Source organism: Pongo pygmaeus, chromosome 2 (genome assembly GCF_028885625.2).
Source record: "Pongo pygmaeus isolate AG05252 chromosome 2, NHGRI_mPonPyg2-v2.0_pri, whole genome shotgun sequence".
Classification (NCBI taxonomy): domain Eukaryota; kingdom Metazoa; phylum Chordata; class Mammalia; order Primates; family Hominidae; genus Pongo; species Pongo pygmaeus.
In genome coordinates, this window is record NC_085930.1 from 204,748,350 (window position 1) to 204,763,318 (window position 14,969).

The 14,969-nt window shown below is 39.2% G+C and overlaps 1 protein-coding gene and 1 pseudogene across 1 annotated transcript in view; both read right to left on the minus strand.

Annotated features, from left to right (window-relative positions):
* PPP1R2 (protein phosphatase 1 regulatory inhibitor subunit 2) overlaps positions 1–14,969 on the minus strand; it is a 30,238-nt gene that overhangs the window by 4,144 nt on the left and 11,125 nt on the right. Inside the window, exons 2-5 of the mRNA XM_054479832.2 lie at positions 12,253–12,360; positions 7,335–7,412; positions 6,207–6,301; positions 473–640 (exon numbers count right to left, since the gene is read on the minus strand). Of these exons, the coding sequence (XP_054335807.1) occupies positions 473–640; positions 6,207–6,301; positions 7,335–7,412; positions 12,253–12,360 (449 nt within the window). The remainder of the gene's footprint in view (positions 1–472; positions 641–6,206; positions 6,302–7,334; positions 7,413–12,252; positions 12,361–14,969) is intronic.
* Positions 4,530–4,664, minus strand: LOC129034435 (U6atac minor spliceosomal RNA; annotated as a pseudogene).

The window sequence follows — 14,969 nt, forward strand, 5'->3', positions numbered from 1 at the left end:
GCTGAGGCAGGAGAATGGCGGGAACCCGGGAGGCAGAACTTGCAGTGAGCGGACATCGGGCCACTGCACTCCAGCCTGGGCGACAGAGCGAGACTCTGTCTCAAAAACAAAAACAAAACATGTTTCATTTAAAAAATTTTAAACTTTAGATCGTTATGACAAATACAACATGACCTAAAATATTCAAAACAAAATATAGCTTAATATGAAGACAAACATCCTTGCCTAAAGGCAAGTAAACCATAAGAAAGCCATATAATAAAACATATGGTCTAAAATCAAATCAACTCTGGGTATAAAAACTTTATTATTCTGAAATTGGCCATGGGGGTTAAAATTTTAGAAACATTTGGTATAATAAAGTGAATCTCAGCAAAATTTTGTTTTTTCACAAGTTTAAAGCAAAATAAAGTATATTATCTTAGGCACAGAGCATCACAAGAGTCTCAGTGACATTTTCCAAACATCTAACCTTGATTTGATTCTTCCGTATTCATGCTTTCTCCATCTGCAGTCTCTAACATTTCTTCATCTTCATCATCATCATGTAGGTCTTTTGAAATTAATTGTCTGGCTAGTTTGATATTGAGTCCTTCATTGTAGTGAAGCTTCCTTTTCATTTCAAATTGTCGCTTTTTTTCTGTAAGATGCAAAATGTAAACTTAGGAAGTCTGAGCTCAAGGATTGGCCCATGCCTGTTTTATAAATAAAATTTTATAGAAACAGTCATGCTCATTTGTTTTTGTCATGCTTAAGGCTGCTTTTGTGTTCAATGGCAGAGTTGAGTAGTTCTTAATAGAGACCACTGGGCTTGCAAAATTTAAAATATTTACTATCTGGCATTCATCTCAATGGAAGAACAACAATATATCCAGCCATTAGAAATTATATTTGTGAAGAAAGATTAAAGCTATGGGAAAATTATCCAGAGAGTTAAATGGTTACAAAAAAGCGAGTTACAACACCATATACTATATTTATTATGTACAATGCCTGTCACATACACACACACAGAGAAAAATAAGGAACAATGAAGTAGTTTTAATATTTTATTATTTTCTATTTTTATAATTAAGAAAAAATCCTTTAAAACAATTCTTACCTGTTAAGAAACTGCCATGATTTAAGACATTGTTGGCTAAAAACATAACCTCATTTTCAGAGTAATTTTAAGAAAAATCTATTATAAAGTAACGGTGAAGTGACTCCAAATTATTCTTTCATTTTAGTCTTCACCATAGAAACATAAAGCTGGCAGCAACTTTATGTTTATGATCACCTTAGAGCAACTATTTATGAATACATAATTTTAAGGTTTTTAACTTCCTTAGATCAGAAAATTAAAAAAAAAAAAAAAAAAAAAGAAAAGGGGGGGTGGCCAATATAAAATTGCCAGCTATTTTACCAATGAACAGCATTAAAATCATTCACCGTTGTTTTCTTTTTTCTTTTTTTCGAGATGGAGTTTCACTCTAATTGCCCAAGCTGGAGTGCAATGGCACAATCTTGGCTCATGGCAACCTTAGCCTCTTAGGTTTAAGCGATTCTCCTGTCTCAGCCTCCCAAGTGGTTGGGATCACAGGCATGTGCCACCACTCCTGGCTAATTTTTGTAGTTTTAGTAGAGACAGGGTTTCAACATGTTGGCCAGGCTGGTCTCGAACTCCTGACCTCAGGTGATCTGCCTGCCTCGGCCTCCAAAAGTGCTGGGATTACAGGCATGAGTGACCGCGCCTGGCTTCACCATTGTTTTATTAAAAATTTCATTAAAATGTTTCAATGTCAAAAACGCAGAGAGGCCGGAAGCTGGGGCCCATGCCTGTAATCCCAGGAGTTCAAGACCAGCCTGGGCAACATGGCAAGACCCTATCTCTACAAAAAAATTTCAAAAAATTAGCTGGGTGTGGTGGTACACGACTGTGGTCCCAGCTACTGGGAAGGCTGAGATGGGAGGATTGGCTAAGCTTAGAAGGCTGAGACTGCAGTGAGCCGCGACTATGCCACTGCACTCCAGCCTGGGTTGACAAGCGAGACCGTAGCTCAAAAATTTATTTATTTATTTTTTAAAAAGCAGAGACATCTCTCAATAAGGGTATTTACAGTACTTTTTTCTTTTTTTAAATTTTAATTTTTAGAGATGAGATCTCACTGTTGCCCAGGCTGGCTTCCAACTTCTGGGCTCAAGCAGTCCTCCTACCTCAGCCTCCCAAGTAGCTGGAACTACAGATGTGTGCCACCACACCTGGCCTCCAAAGTACTTTCTCTTTGTTTGTTTTTTACTAGAGATGGGGTTTCACCATGTAGGTCAGGCTGGTCTTGAACTCCTGACCTCAAGTGATCCACCTGCCTCGGCCTCCCAAAGCACTGGGATTACAGGTGTAAGCCACCGCACCTGGCCAGTACTTTCTTAATTCCCTAAGCTTTTATCAACATCTATACTTATATTTTTAAAACTTATACTAAAGTCCGGGTGCAGTGCTCATGCCTGTAATCCCAGCACTTTGGGAGGCCAAGGCGGGCAGATCACGAGGTCAGGAGTTTGAGAACATCCTGGCTAACATGGTGAAACCCTGTCTCTACTGAAAATACAAAAAATTTGCTGGGCGTGGTGGCGTGCGTCTGTAATCCCAGCTACTCAGGAGGCTGAGGCAGGAGAATCACTTGAACCCGGGAGGTGGAGGCTGCAGTGAGCGGAGATCGCGCCACTGCACTCCAGCCTGGGCAACAGAGCAGGACTCTGTCTCAAAAAAAACAACAACAACAACAACAACAACAAAAACTGTAATAATTACCCAGTTTAGACAATAAAGTATATGAACATACAGTAGACATTCTGCCGTGTACATAATGAGTTATATAATTTTAAAATCGTTACAAGTTATTGAGTTGTAATTTAATTCCCTATTCTTGGTTAAAGATTTCTGATTTCCTTCACGTTTTCAATGTTTCTTTTGGTTTGTTTTTATTTTGTGAAGGTATATCAGCAATTTTCAATATTTTTAAGACTATATATATATAATATATTGTGCATTTGTTCTATTATTTTCTCAGTATGAGCCAGTGTTTTTCAAACTGTGCATCATGATTATTTATGTATGTATTTATTTTTTAAAGACAAAGTCTCACTCTGTCACCCAGGCCGGAGTGCAGTGGCATGATACCGGCTCACTGCAACCTCCACCTCCCAGGTTCAAGCAATTCTTGTGCCCCAGCCTCCCGAGTAGCTGGGATTAGAGGCACACACCACCACGCCTGGCTAATTTTTGTATTTTTAGTAGAGATGGGGTTTTGCCATGTTGGCCAGGCTGTTCTCAAACTCCTGGCCTCAAGAGATCCTCCTGTCTCAGCCTCCAAAAGTGCTGGGATTACAGGCATAAGCCACCAAACCCGGCCATCATGATTCTTAATAAGTCATAACTAACATTTAAAAAGGTTAAGGTAGACTATTTATATGAACACAACAAGTGAATTATTCTTTTTATACCTACTTTTACTTTTTATGGGGGAATATCTTGATTAAGTTGTTAAAAGTTAGTATTTAGTGAGTGCTCACAATATGCCAAGATCAGTGCTAAGTGCTTTAAATGCTTTAACTCATTTAGTAGTCACCAAAATATTTTCACAGCTGCCAATTTAGAAATGAGAAAACTGAGGCTCGGAGAAATTATGCAAATTAGCCAAGTGGCATACCTGGAGCACAAACTTAGGTTTGTCTGTCTCCTTAGACAATAATCTTAATTGCTATGCTGTGAGTTACAATTTTTCTCCCTAAGCTATCTACTGTCAATAGACAACAATTTTTCAGCCATGTAACATCTATGTAATTCAATAACAACCCCACCAGTGGAAAATGAATTAATGAAATTATAATTAGTCAAATGGCTCCCCCTGCTGGCTGACTCGTGAAATCACAACTTGAGAAAAAGATCCCTCAATTAAAACTGACATTAACAAAAAATTCCTTATTCTCAACAGATCATGTTTTTAGAGAGTAATGAGGAAACAAACTCCAGAAATTATTTCTATTTGAAATACTTTTCAAGGATCTTTTGGGGTATATTTTGGGAAAATAAATTGGAAGTCACTGAAAGTTGAGATACAATACAACTTGAGAATATGCTACATGAAAAACTTCTCTCATACAAGTATTAGGCTCAGCCCATCATAGCTCTGTTGAACAGGCTATATTCTGAAGAAGATAGGGAAGACTAGTAAATGATACCTTAGCAGCTACACGACAAAGATCCTTCGTTCTAAAGTTTCTCAACTTCTTCACAGTATAGGTAGTCCCTACGCCACAACACTTCAAGTAGGTTTCTACCGTATTTTCCTTCTTCCTCTTTTTTGTGAGTAAGTGCTTTTCTTATATCTTTCCCCTCTACCCACAAGCTTGGATTTTCCTTTAAAAATAGTTGCAAATAAACTATACACAACTTTTTAATTCCTGAGAAGATTATACATTCACATGAATCAAAAAGTATAAAATGCAACAAGATAAGACATATTCCTTGTCTCCCAGCCTCCACAGGTAACCACTTTTACTTGAGGAAACAGAAAGCATGAGCAGGCAGCAATGCCTTAAATGTGTATGTGCTGAATGGCCTACAAGACCCTCTTCAATCCCTGTGAAGGGGAGGGCTGTCTCCATCTCCTTTCCTATGACACTACTGCTCCTTTTGATTGATGGGACCTAATAAAGACCTTCACTCTGCATCTGATCATCTTGGTTTCATTTGTTAAGTTGCACCACCGTCCAACAACAGAAAAAGCATAAGCAATTGGGAAATTAGCTCTTTCAGCTATCCACTTTAAGACCATCCAAACGCTCAATGACTTGAAACGCATTAATTTAAAAAGTATTTACGAGTATCTATTCTGCACTGAAAAGTACAAAGAAAATACTTATAATCACTTATTTATTTTTTATTATTATACTTTAAGTTTTAGGGTACATGTGCACAATGTGCAGGTTAGTTACATATGTATACACGTGCCATGCTGGTGTGCTGCACCCATTAACTCGTCATTTAGCATTAGGTATATCTCCTAATGCTATCCTTCCCCTCTCCCCCTACCCCACAACAGTCCCCAGAGTGTGATGTTCCCCTTCCTGTGTCCATGTGTTCTCATTATTCAATTCCCATCTATGAGTGAGAACATGCGGTGTTTGGTTTTTTGTCCTTGCGATAGTTTACTGAGGATGATGATTTCCAATTTCATCCATGTCCCTACAAAGGACATGAACTCATCATTTTTTATGGCTGCATAGTATACCATGGTGTATATATGCCACATTTTCTTAATCCAGTCTATCATTGTTGGACATTTGGGTTGGTTCCAAGTCTTTGCTATTGTGAATAGTGCTGCAATAAACATACGTGTGCATGTGTTTTTATAGCAGCATGATTTATAGTCCTTTGGGTATACACCCAGTAATGGGATGGCTGGGTCAAATGATATTTCTAGTTCTAGATCCCTGAGGAATCACCACACTGACTTACACAATGGTTGAACTAGTTTACAGTCCCACCAATAGTGTAAAAGTGTTCTATTTCTCCACATCCTCTCCAGCACCTGTTGTTTCCTGACTTTTTAATGATTGCCATTCTAACTGGTGTGAGATGGTATCTCATTGTGGTTTTGATTTGCATTTCTCTGATGGCCAGTGATGATGAGCATTTTTTCATGTGTCTTTTGGCTGCATAAATGTCTTCTTTTGAGAAGTGTCTGTTCATATCCTTTGCCCACTTTTTGATGGGGTTGTTTGTTTTTTTCTTGTAAATTTGTTGGAGTTCATTGTAGATTCTGGATATTAGCCCTTTGTCAAATGAGTAGGTTGTGAAAATTTTCTCCCATTTTGTAGGTTGCCTGTTCACTCTGATGGTAGTTTCTTTTGCTGTGCAGAAGCTCTTGAGTTTAATTAGATCCTATTTGTCAATTTTGGCTTTTGTTGCCATTGCTTTTGGTGTTTTAGACATGAAGTCCTTGCCCATGCCTATAATACTTCCCCATATTCTTGAAATCAGGGGTAAAAAACTATTACACAACTAAACACACAAGTAGTATCTGAATTACAAAGATGTTGCTTTCATTTTCCTCCCCTGTGTGTCCCCAAAATGAAAACCATTTGCTCATCTTCCAAATAATGGATTTATCTTAGCAAAAATTACTAGCATCATGATGAAAGCAGTAAAGGAAATAAACTACCTCGTTCTTCAGGTGAGAGGTCACTATCCTCCTCTCCACTGCTTTCCTGTTCCTGAATCCGATACTTTGGCTCCAAGCCTTCAGCAGCAGCTAATCTATGCAACAATCATGTACAAAGAAATTAACAGTGATGTTTTGATATTATTTAAGCACCTTATTCAACTGTTGATTCTTACAAGAACATCTGAAGATCATTAATGTGCTAGCTATAACCTGATGAGGAAAATAAAAGGCAAGAGAGCAGAAATGGGCTGGGCATGGTGGTACACGCCTGTGGTCCCAGCTACTTGGAAGGCCGAGGTGGGAGCACTGGTTAAACTCAGGAGTTTGAGGTTGCAATGAGCTTTGATTGCGCCTCTGCACTCCAGCCTGAGTGACAGAACAAGGCCCTGTCTCAAAAAAAAAAAAAAAGAATAAAAAGAGGAGAAATGGGCATAGACAAGAACAGTGGAATGGGTGCTAGAAATCAATAAGTAGCAAAGGAAGAGTGCTTTTGTGAATTAACTTATTTTTGCCTTTCTCACTGTTACCTTTAAAAACAGGAGGCAGGGGCCAGGCGCGATGGTTCACCCCTGTAACCCTAGAACTTTAGGAGACTGAAGCCAGCGGATCTCTTGAGGTCAAGAGTTCGAGACCAGCCTGGCCAATATGGCAAAACCCTGTCTCTACTAAAAATACAAAAATTAGCCAGGCTTGGTGGCATGGGCCTGTAATCCCAGCTACTACTGGGGAGGCTGAGGCACGAGAATTGCTTGAACTTGGGAGGTGGAGGTTGCAGTGAGTTGAGATCACACCACTGCACTCCACCCTGAGTGACAGAGAAAGACTCTGTCTCAAAAAACAATAAAAACCCCCACAGGGAAGTGACACATTTCAGTATCCCAAGTGCAGGTATGCTGGTCTTCCTGCCACCTACATACCTTGATTTTAATCAAGAGACAAGACTATAAAAGTTGGTGACTCAGAAGGTGAAAAAAGGGGAAAAAAAGGAAAAAAAAGTTGGCATAAAAAATGTTGATAAACAGCCTTTTCTTTCTGCTTATACAGGGAAAGCAATGTAGAATGCTTTTAACTCTGCACAATTATAAACAGCCTAAGTGAAAATGTACTCCAGTCATTAGTACTTACTTCTTGGCTAAGATGTCTGGCGCCATGGCTTCAGTGGTCTCAGTGTCACTACACGCGTCTTCATCATCACCCATCATACTAGTATGACAAGCACATTGTAATTAATACCTGAAACATAAATTTTCAGCCACAAAAACAAGGTAGAAAAACAATTCTATCAACCTACTTATCAATATATTTATAGATCTGTTGTTATCTTTGAGGTTTAACTTTATATAGTTCCTATTCAATACAAATACTTAAAAGTATAGCACCCAATCAAGAAAAGACTCTAAATGATTTAAAAAAAAATAACATAAATACAGTCTGCCTGCCATATCCATAGGATCCACATCCATGAATTCAACTGTGGATTGAAAATAGCCAGAGAAAAGAAAAATTTCATCTGTACTAAACATGTAGACTTTTTTCTTATCATTATTCCCTAAATGATACAGTGTGTAACAACTATTTGCATAGTATTTACATTTTATTAGGTAATATAAGTAACACAGAGATGATTTAAAATACAGGAGGATGTGTATAATTATATACATCTACAATGCCATTTTATATCAGAGACTTGAGTGTCTGAGGATTTTGGTATCTGAGGGAGGTCCTGAAACCTCCATGGATAATGAGGAACAACTGTACTGAAAACGTAAATGATCCGGGAAAAAAAAAAATACTACAAAGTGCCAATTATTCCATCCAGTGGGAAGGAACAACTAATGCAAAGTAAATCACTGTCTGGTTTTAGAACATGTATTTCTACATCAATCTTAAGATACAGACAAAAGATCTATGCAGACACAAGACTGAGTAAAATAACAAAATTCGATCCCAAAGATCTAATTCCGGAAGTTTACAAGTGATTTAGCTTTCTCACTCTACCCTCTAATGAAAAATTTGCTCCCCACTTCAATGCAAAAATGGGCATCCTTAATTCTTAAGCCACTGGAAAGTATATAAAGCAGAACTCAGCTATTTATAAAATACTGCCAGTTTATACATTTCCTGGTTAATTAAGGTGACAAGTAAGTCTATAGTTTAGATGATGCTGTTTTTTCTAAGGGAAGTTGAAATAAACTGATCTATGTTATTGAGTTTAAGCAAAGTAAGGTAAAATGAACATTTTGTTAATTGATAGAATTGTTCTATAGACTGTGAGATTCTTAGGTAATAAGATATGATGTTTCTATAAAAAGCATCTTCACTTAAATAAAACTTTTTTTTTTTTTTTTTTTTGAGACAGGGTCTCATTCTGTCACCCAGGAGTACAGTGGCACCATCACGGCTCACTACAGCCTCAATTTCCCGGGCTCAAGTGATACTCCCACCTAAGCCTCTTGTGTAGCTGGGACTACAGTCATGTGCTACCATTCCTGGCTTAATTCTTTCTATTTTTTGTAGAGATGGGGTCTCTCTATGTTGCCCAGGCTCATCTCCAATTCCTGAGCTCAAGCAATCCTCCCACCTCAGCCTCCTAAAGTGCTAATCCTAAAGGGATTACAAGGGTGAGCTACCACGGCTGGCCAAATAAAACTCTCAAAAAGAAAAAAAGAAAGTCATGGAAAGAAATGATAAAACCGAGCAGTGAGCTGATAAAAGCAGGACACAGGTATCTCTGCATACACATAGCCTCAATTACTTAGGGACCAAATAACTTTTCTGGTTATTTGAATGGCAAATATCTACCACTCAAATTATATTTATAAACAGTCAAAAAATAATGGCCATAGTTACTCTGAAAATCTTTTTTTCTTTTTCTTTAGAGACAAGGTCTCCCTCCGTCATCCAGGCTGGAGTGCAATGATGAGATCATGGCTAACTGCAGCTACAACCTCCAGGGCTCAAACAGTCCTCCTGCCTCAGCCTCCTAGGTAGCTGGGACTACAAGTACACACCATCACCTCTGGATAATTTTACTTTTTATATTTGAGACAGTTTCGCTCTGGTTGCCCAGGCTGGAGTGCAATGGCGCGATCTCAGCTCACTGCAACCTCTGCCTCCCAGGTTCAAGTGATTCTCCTGCCTCAGCCTCCCAAGTAGCTGGGGTTACAGGCGCCCACCACGTCTGGAAATTTTTATGTATTTTCAGTAGAGACGGGGTTTCACCATGTTGGCTAGGCTGGTCTTGAACTCCTGTCCTTAGGTGATCCACCTGCCTCAGGCTCCCAAAGTGCTGGGATTACAGGCGTGAGCCGCTGCACCTAGCCAAATTTGCTTTAATTTTTTTTGTGGAGATAGAGTCTCACTGTTGCCCAGGTTGGTCTTGAACTCCTGGGCAAGAGTTCTTTGGGGAAGGGTGTAGTGGCTCACGCCTATAATCCCACACTTTGGGAGGCTGAGGCGGGTGGATCACTTGAGGTCAGGAGTTTGAGACCAGCTTGGCTAACACGGTGAAACCCTGTCAATACTAAAAATACAAAAATTAACCGGGCGTGGCAGTGGGTGCCTGTAATCCCAGCTACTTGGGAGGCTGAGGCACGAGAATCTCTTGAACCTAAGACACGGAGCTTGCAGTGAGCCGAGATCGTGCCACTGCTCTCCAGCCCGGGTGACAGAGTGAGACTCCGTCTCAAAACAAACAAACAAACAAAAAAAACAAAAAATACCAGCATTCTTTGGGAGGCTAAGCGATCCTCCTGCTTCGGGCTCCCAAAGTGCTGAGATTACAGGCGTTGAGCCACTGCACCTGGCCTCAACTATTTTTTTAAATCATGTCTGATCTTAATTCTTTTAGGATACTCATCCCCAACTAACACAAGTGAGTGAGGGATGGCCACTACATTTAGTAAAAAGAAAGAACACTCTGATTTTGGATTCTGGTACAATAAAGGTTTTAATATACATTTTAGAAGTCGGGCATGGTGGTGTGTGCCCATAGTCAGCTACTTGGAAGGTGGAGGACGGAGGATCACTTGAGTCGGGAGTTCCAGGCTGTAGCGTGCTATAACTGTGCCATCAATAGCCACTGCACTGGGCAACACAGCCAGATCTTGTATCTTTTTTTTTTTTTTTTTTTTTAAGATTTTTAAAGTATATACCTGCAATTTAGGAGGAAAATAAGAATATAAACCTCTTTTTAACATGCGTTTTTTTTTTTTAACTAATTGTAATTTTATTGTTTTTCTTCCCCTCAATTTATTTTTACTTCAATAGCTTTTTGGGAAACAAGTGGTGTTTGGTTACATGGGTAAGTTCTTCAGTGGTGATTTCTGAGATTTTGGTGCACCCATCACCTGTGCAGTGTACAATGCACCCAATGTGTAGTCTTTTATCCCTCAACCCCCTCTCACCCCTCCCATCACCAAAGTCCACTGTATCATTCTTATGCCTTTGCTTAGCTCCCGCTTGTAAGTCAGAACATACAAGGTCTGGTTTTCCATTCCTGGGTTACTTCACTTGAGTAATGGTCTCCAACTCCTTACAGGTTGCTGTGAATGCCATTATTTTGTTCCTTTTTATATATATTCCATGGTACATACATACATACATACCACAAAAAACTGTGTATTTCTTCACTCAAATTTCATTAGTATTGAGTTTCAGCATCTGTACCTATTTCGTTATTTCTTTTTATGCTCATCACAATCTTTAATATCTTCATGTTTTTTATTTTTACTGTTTTTGTTAGTAACAGGTTATTTCAAATTATCTTCCAAAGTTTTCACCTACTGACTTAAAATACAGTAGTTCTTAACTCTTCTTTCACTACAGAACAAATGAAAACTGCAGTTAACTCTATTTTAATGGTAACTTCTGGATTTATGCTGTCTTAATTCAATGACAAAATATTTTAATCTTGGAAATCTTTTATTTTTTTCAATACAAGGTAGGTAGGGCATAACTTTTTTTTTTTTTTTTTTTTTCCGGAGAAAGAGTCTATGTTGCTTAGGCTGGTCTTGATCTCCTGGCCTGAAGCAACACTCCCACCTCTGCCTCTGTAATCTCAAAGTGCTGGGAGTACAGGCAAGAGTCACCATGCCCAGCCAAGGTATTATCTTTTTTTTTTTTTTGAGACAGAATTTTGCTCTTGTCGCCCAGGCTGGAGTGCAATGGTGCGATCTTGGCTTACTGCAACCTCCGTCTCCTGGGTTCAAGCAATTCTCCTGCCTCAGCCTCCCGAGTAGCTGGGATTACAGTGCCCGCCACCATGCCCGGCTAATTTTTGTATTTTTTTTTTTTTTTTTAGTAGAGATGGGGTTTCACCATGTTGGCCAGGCTGGTCTTGAACACCTCACCTCAGGTGATCCGCCCACTTTGGCCTCCCAAAGTGGTGGGATTACAGGCGTGACCACAGCGCCTGGCCCAAGGTATTATCTTAATTAGGTATCTATACTTATTTAGAATCTTCATCTTCTCATAATGCTTATTGCATTATTTTTGTCTTCATACTGGTTACTGCTGCATAATGTAATTTCACAATTCATTTTGAAAATTCTGAGACTTGAAATTGTCAAAAATTACATGTAATGATCTGAACAACAATATTACATTAAGTTAAAAAGTAAAGACATAAACAGTAATAATGACACCTATCTTTCAGTGGGTTACCATCCATACAGTTATGCTTCTCTGCAAAGAGACTGAGTAAACCCCAGATTTCTACTTGGGAAGGAAACAAGCCCATATCTCATCTTGCTTTCACGGAAGTTAAAACTAATATACACACCATTAGTAGCCAGCAACCACTGAGGTGCAACAAATAAACATTTACTACTGTCATTATAATGTGCAAAACGGCTTTCATAATTTTAAACTTACACATCACTTAAACCCTTACTAAACAAACTGCAGTTAGGCTACTGACTTCACTAGTGCTCCAGTAACAAATCTACAATAAAACAAATTCAAATAGGCTGTTATCCAGACGTTCATAAGAAATGCAAAATGGAAGTAAGTCCCAAGAGGAGCGATGTCTACATAACATTACCTATGGTAAGGAGTGCTTGGTTCATCTATTTTCATTAAACCATAGTCTTTATCTGCCGGATGATACGTCGCCAAGATGTTCATTTCATCCCACTTCTGGGACTTTTTGCTAAAATTAAAAAGAAAAAACGTTTTTTCCCAATGCAGAAAAAGATAAACCTGAACATCAAAATTCACAAATGTCCAAATTTAACATTTCAACTTCTATTTGATGGCTAACCTCTATTTTCACATATACTTTCTTAGAATAGAAGCTGACTCAGGGTAAAAATCATTAAGTAACTACAATAAAATGTCAGTAAATATAGAACACCTAGCGCCCACATATTAAAAACACAATATTTAGTATCTATATCAGGCATTCAGAACATTACTATACTATGACATGCTTAGTCTTCATTTGGCAAGTCAAAATCTACACATTCGCTGATGTCAGTAGGCATTTTTGATCTATATACCAGTAACTGGTAAAAAACACAACAGGAGTATTTCCTTGGCATAATTTCTTTCTGGGATATCTGTTAACACTCAGAACATAAAGATTCAAAGCATAAAACTATAGAGAAAACCTCATCAAACTCAGATACCACTAAATCATTAGATTGCAAATAAATTACAGCTCTGTTTATTTCTAATCTAGAAAAATAAAGGTTTGCTCAGAAATGGTGTATTCAGATTTACTTGAAGAGCAATAGAAGTTCTAAGTACTTTATTATTTTTGTTTTGTTTTGAGACAGAGTCTCACTCTGTTACCCAGGCTGGAGTGCAGTGGCGCCATCTCGGCTCACTGCAACTTCCACCTTCCCAGTTCGCGCGCTTCCCCCGTCTCAGCCTCCTGAGTAGCTGGGATGACAGGCGCGCACCACTGCGCCCAGGTAATTTTTTTATTTTTAGTAGAGACAGGGTTTTACCATGTTGGCCAGGCTGGTCTTGAACTCCTGATCTCGTGATCTGCCTGCCTTGGCCTCCCAAAGTCCTGGGATTACAGGCATGAGCCACCAGGCTGGGCCATTATTTTTGTTTTTTGAGACAGAGTTTTGCTCATCACCCAGGCTGGAGTGCAATGGCGCGACCTCGGCTCACTGCAACCTCTGCCTCCTGGGTTCAAGCGATTCTCCTGCCTCAGTCTCCTGAGTAGCTGGGATTAAAGGCGCCTGCCACCACACCAGGCTAATTTTTCTATTTTTGGTAGAGACGGGGTTTCATCATGTTGGCCAGGCTGGGCTTGAACTCCTGACCTTACGTGATCTGCCTGCCTGGGCCTCCCAAACTGCTGGGATTCCAGGCGTGAGCCACCGTGTCTGTCCTATAAGTACTTCAGAAACATCTGTCAAATTTCATTGAATGAAGTATTTGCACAACTCTTAAGGTGCTCGATAATTAAATGCTTTCATTTTAAATGCTTACATACTCCTTAAAAAAGACCTCAAAGACCTTTCTACAAGCCAACATTATTTTGTTACATATAGTTTGTTACTTAGTATGTACTTGGAAAAACCTGCCTTAAAAAGAATCAATGTAAATGTTACACTGATTTAAATAATCCTTTCTGCATTTGGTCTAAATTGTTAAGGTTTTACTGCAGGTATTTTCAATTTCCCAGATCCTGAAATACCCTTTAAGAATAACATACTCAACATTTTAATAACATATTCCCTTCTCCATACTCTGAAAATGGTTTGATGAGTTACCTTAAAAATTATACAGGCCTACTCTTGCAGGTGACTTCATATTCTTTTGCCTTCTACCCTAATATACCCACAGTGTCCCCATTTCGGACTAAGCACTTTTTTTCTTCATTTTTTAAAATTGTGGTAAAACATACATAACATAAAATTCACCATTTTAACCTTTTTGTTTTTTGGTTAATCTTCCCTGTATCATTCCAATTTCAGCGTATGTGCTCTTGAAGCAAGCACTAGCCATTACGAAGTGTACAATTGCATGGCATTAAGAACATTCACATCACTGTGCAAGCATCACCACCATTCATCTCCAGAACTTTTTCATCTTCCCCAACTGAAACTGTACTCATTAAGTACTAACTCCCGACTCTCCCCAGCCCCTAGACCTGGCAACCACCATTCTACTTCTCTCTCTAGAAATGTGACCACTCCAGGTACCTCACAGAAGCGAAATCATCAAGTATTTGTCCTTTTGTGACTGGCGTATCTCACTAAGCATAATGTCTTCAAGGTTCATTCATATCGTAGCATGTGTCAGAATTTCTCTCTTTTTTTTAAGAGACCGGGTCTCTGTCACCCTAGGCTACAGTAAAGTGGCATGATCATAGTTCACTGCAGTCTCGAACTCCTGGACTCAAGTGATCCTCCTGCCTCAGCCTCCTGACTAGGTGGGACCACAGGTATGCACCTCCATGCCCAGCTAATTTTTCTTTTTTTTTTTTAACAGGTAGAGTCTTGCTATGTCGTCAGGCTGGTCTCAAACTCCTGGCCTCAAGTAACTCCCCTGCCTCAGCCTCCCAAAGTGCTGGAATTACAGGTATGAGCCACCACACCTGGCCCTAATCAAATTAATATGTCCTTAGTATTTGAAAAAAGTCACCTGCCAGGAGTAGGACTGTGTAATTTTTAAGGGAACTCATCACGCTCTTCTGGGACTGAACTAGACTGGGTAAACAGAGCTTGCTTTAACAATATCGATTTCCTTAGATACCTAGGCTTCTGCCTATCACAGTTATAGTTGAGCTTGTGGCAG